General features: G+C 46.1%; 1 protein-coding gene across 1 annotated transcript in view; it reads left to right on the top strand.

Moving 5' to 3' along the window:
• Positions 1-1,122: 1,122 nt before the first annotated feature.
• Positions 1,123-3,584, top strand: part of BTBD2 (BTB (POZ) domain containing 2) — a 14,877-nt gene continuing 12,415 nt past the window's right edge. Inside the window, exon 1 of the mRNA XM_009079149.1 lies at positions 1,123-1,238. Within this exon, the coding sequence (XP_009077397.1) occupies positions 1,156-1,238 (83 nt within the window). The 5' untranslated portion in view covers positions 1,123-1,155. The remainder of the gene's footprint in view (positions 1,239-3,584) is intronic.

Here is a 3,584-nt window from a genome sequence, read left to right as displayed (position 1 = left end):
GTGGTTGCAGTAACCTTCAGCCTGGGCTGCTCTGCTTTCCCACACTGCCCAACTGTGACCTTCCTAGGCTGGGCTGGGTTTAACTTCAGGGAGCTGTATGATAGCAGACACCAGGAATTAGATTAATTTACTGGGAAAAACTCACCTGTGCATTTCCAAACAGGGAAGGTTCTCAAAATGGCTTTTCTCAGGCATAAGGCAGGTCCAGCAGGTTAAATACACACAGGCCCATCTGCAGCCCAGGTCTGTGCTGCCTTCTAGAACAGGAGTTGGTGATTATCAGGGCTGAATAATCTTGTTTGCATAGGAGTGCTGGAATATGATTTTTGGTCTCAAACGTGGTTTATGGAAATTCTAGCTTCCCATTACTTTAGGGCTGATAACAACTGTCCTCTCGCCAGTAATTAGCACCTAGCCTCACAGCAGTGTGGGAGGGTCTGTGTGCTCCTCACGGGGCTGGTTTGCTCTGAGGGAGGTTTGCTCTGCCTTTGGGCTCAGCCTGGGGCAGGGTTTGGGTGGGTGGAGGCAGCAGGATGCCTAGGGGGGACAGATCCCATGCCCGGTGCTGGTGCCCACAGCTCCCAGTTCTGCTGATGGTGCTCTGAGAGTGTTTTGGGAGCCTGTTCTGCTGTCACCAAGGCTGTGTGGGGAGGAGGATGGGTAGTGTACAGTCACACATCCTCCATAAGTCATTCCAGTAGGTGACTGTGGGGAATTGCACCAAACTTGGGCTCTGTTCGCTGGGAGAACTTGAATTGCCTCACTTTGTTGTTTCTTAGCTTCTCAAGCTCGGAGTGATCCATAGGCTCTTACAGGGACTTTGCAAAGCAGCCACGTGTTCTGTTCCGTGCCCAAAATCTGCCCTTTGGGGGCCCATTCCTGTGTTTATCCTGGGTCAGGGTTCAGAAGGAAGTTGCTTACAGCTTTGGTGCTTTGCAATGGAGGCACAGCAAGCCTGACCCTCCCTGCTCTTGCAAAACACTTTAAAACCAGCAATGATTTGTTTCCCTGGGGGTGACTGGGGATTAGCAACCAGCCTGGGATTTTTTTTTTTGTTTTGGTAAATGAATATGTTTTAGCATGAGGTTTTATTTGCTTGTTTGTTTTTTTCCTGTTAGGTTTGTGCTGGCTGTGGGCAGTGCAGTCTTTGATGCCATGTTCAATGGTGGAATGGCCACAACTTCTACAGAGATTGAGTTGCCTGACGTGGAGCCTGCTGCCTTCCTAGCTCTGCTCAAGTAAGCTACTTCTAAAGTGCAGGAGAACTGGGATGCACAGATTTATTGGAGAAAAAGATGCTTTTAATGAAAACTGGGAGCTGTTTTGTGGAGTGGAGGTTGTTAACTTCCGAAATAAAATCCTTCTTTGATCTGTTCAAGGGTCAGTGATGGTGTTAAATCCCTCTTTTCCTGGGTAAAAGTCACTAGAGTTCTGTTGGGTTTGTGCTACTGTACAAAAAAGAAATATATCCCTCTTTTCCTGGGTAAAAGTCACTGGAGTTCTGTTGGGTTTGTGCTGCTGTACAAAAAAGAAATACAAAATATGTAATCAGACATTTTAATGTAAATTTTGATTCATTAATTGGTTTGGTTTGATCCAAATGCTCTTGAAGAGAGGAGGGGAAAAATGCTCTGAAAGTTCTGTAAGTTACAAATACTTGGAGCTTGGTTAGGTTATGAGCAAGTTCTAACAGGTAATCAGGAATATGAAATCAGTGTCAGCCATTCCCTGTGGCTTTTATTCCTCTTCGAGAGAGCTGGGTTTGAATTTCCATTTCCAGTGTGTGTTGCAGGTCTGTGTGCTGGGAAAGGGCTGCAACATTCACTGATTCCTTTAGGCTCGGCTGGTGCTGTACAACATCCAGCAGCAATCCTGAATGGATGCTGGAAAGGCATTGTCTTCTTTCTATAGGATTTCTGTAACCTACTTCCAGGGCTTTCCAGTCCTGTGCTCTTGACTCGTTCCCTGCTTGCTTCCTATTGGGAACAGTGACTATATATAGCTCTGGCACACTTTTTGCTTTATCCTCACAAAGTGCTTTGGTCATGCCTGTGCTATCTGAGAATATTTTAAGATTGATCTTGGCTAGGATGAAAGGCCATAAATAATAGGGAGCCCCAAGCCCCCTCCCTTTTGGCTCATTTTAAACCAGACACCAGCACGTGGGGAATCCCTCTGATGGCTGTGTGACTAGGTGGATCTCTCTGGAGTAACTATCTCTAAATTTTAGGGAGACTCAAATATCCAGTGAATTAGGGGCAAAAGTCATGTTGTTTGTCTGCCAGTGCTAAGATTTCAGTACTTGATTAAGCTGATTTCTGCAGAGAACCATGATCTGAAAGGACTAAGTGATGAGTTCAGGTGGATTTCAACAGAGATGTTTATATTTTTCATAGAAGAAATTGCGTGTGGATTACCTCAGTGCCTCTGAGTGTGCAGTTATGCTGCAGTAGCTGTGTCCATGGTCCAGTGTCATCTTGGATGCTTGAGTCTAGAATTGAACTGTCACTTTTAAGGTGCTTAGAGCTTAAACGTGCCAGAGGAAGTCTGGTTGTTGTGTTCCAGAAGGAGGCTTACCAAGTACATGGTATGAACCTTCCTGGACTAAAACCAGTTCCCCCCTGATCTGGAATGGCAGCTGATCCTTACATACATCTCTGGACTTGGTCCAAGCCATGATCTAATGCTGTATGATCAGGAGCTTATCCAGGGACTAAGTGCCCATCCTGAGTGTTCTGCAGAAGGTCCCTTTTGGATGTTAGATTGTGATAGTGTTTTGGGGCTCGTGGCCTTTAACAGGTCTGTTGTAATTGTGCAAGAGATCCTTTGTTATTATTCTCATGGCAACCCAAAGATAAGGCACTTCTGATTGTCTGAGTTTGCAGTCTAAATGTTCTTTTAAATTAATGCTGCACGTTGTCACAGTTTGATCCTCTCTTGTTGTCCCTCTCAGCACACACTGAACTGGTGTAAACAGAAATACAGATGTAGTCATTGGAGTAACTAAAGAGTTGGTTTTAGCGCCACTGAGTTCCTTTAATTTGGGGGAAAAAAAAGGATTGTTCAATGCAAATGGGGCTGGGAAGGGATATGTGCTAAATACATTCATGAACCTGTGGCCTGATGCTGCTATTGACAGATTCTCTGGAGCAGCACAAAAGCTGCTTTCAGCAGTGAGAGTGCTTCCCTTCCTCTGCATCCCACTGTTTGTGCTTCCCTGAATGGCATCCTGTAGCTGGAGGAGCAGAAGTTCCACTGCTGCAGATGGGAATGCAGCCTGGCATGCCCCTGGCAGAGCCCTGCTGCTGTGTGGAGCCTCCAGGAACAGAGGCCGCACATGTGGCTGTGTCCCCTCCAGAGAAATGCAGGAGAAGAAGAGGCTGGAGTTTCCAAAATACCCATAGAATAGGAAGGCCAAGCACAGTTAGCACACTCAATATTACATCTCTGTGCTTCATGCCTTTGAGATCCCAATTGGCAAATGTTCCGCTGGTTGAGGGAAAACAGTAAACAAAAACTCTGTTCAGCCTGGAGAAGAAAAGGTTCCATGGAGACCTTAGAACCCCTTCCAGTGCCCAAAGGGG

The sequence above is a fragment of the Acanthisitta chloris genome, unplaced genomic scaffold (assembly GCF_000695815.1).
Source record: "Acanthisitta chloris isolate BGI_N310 unplaced genomic scaffold, ASM69581v1 scaffold43560, whole genome shotgun sequence".
In the NCBI taxonomy this organism is placed as follows: domain Eukaryota; kingdom Metazoa; phylum Chordata; class Aves; order Passeriformes; family Acanthisittidae; genus Acanthisitta; species Acanthisitta chloris.
Note: the sequence above shows the minus strand (reverse complement) of the source record. Positions and strands in the feature narration are given on the sequence as shown.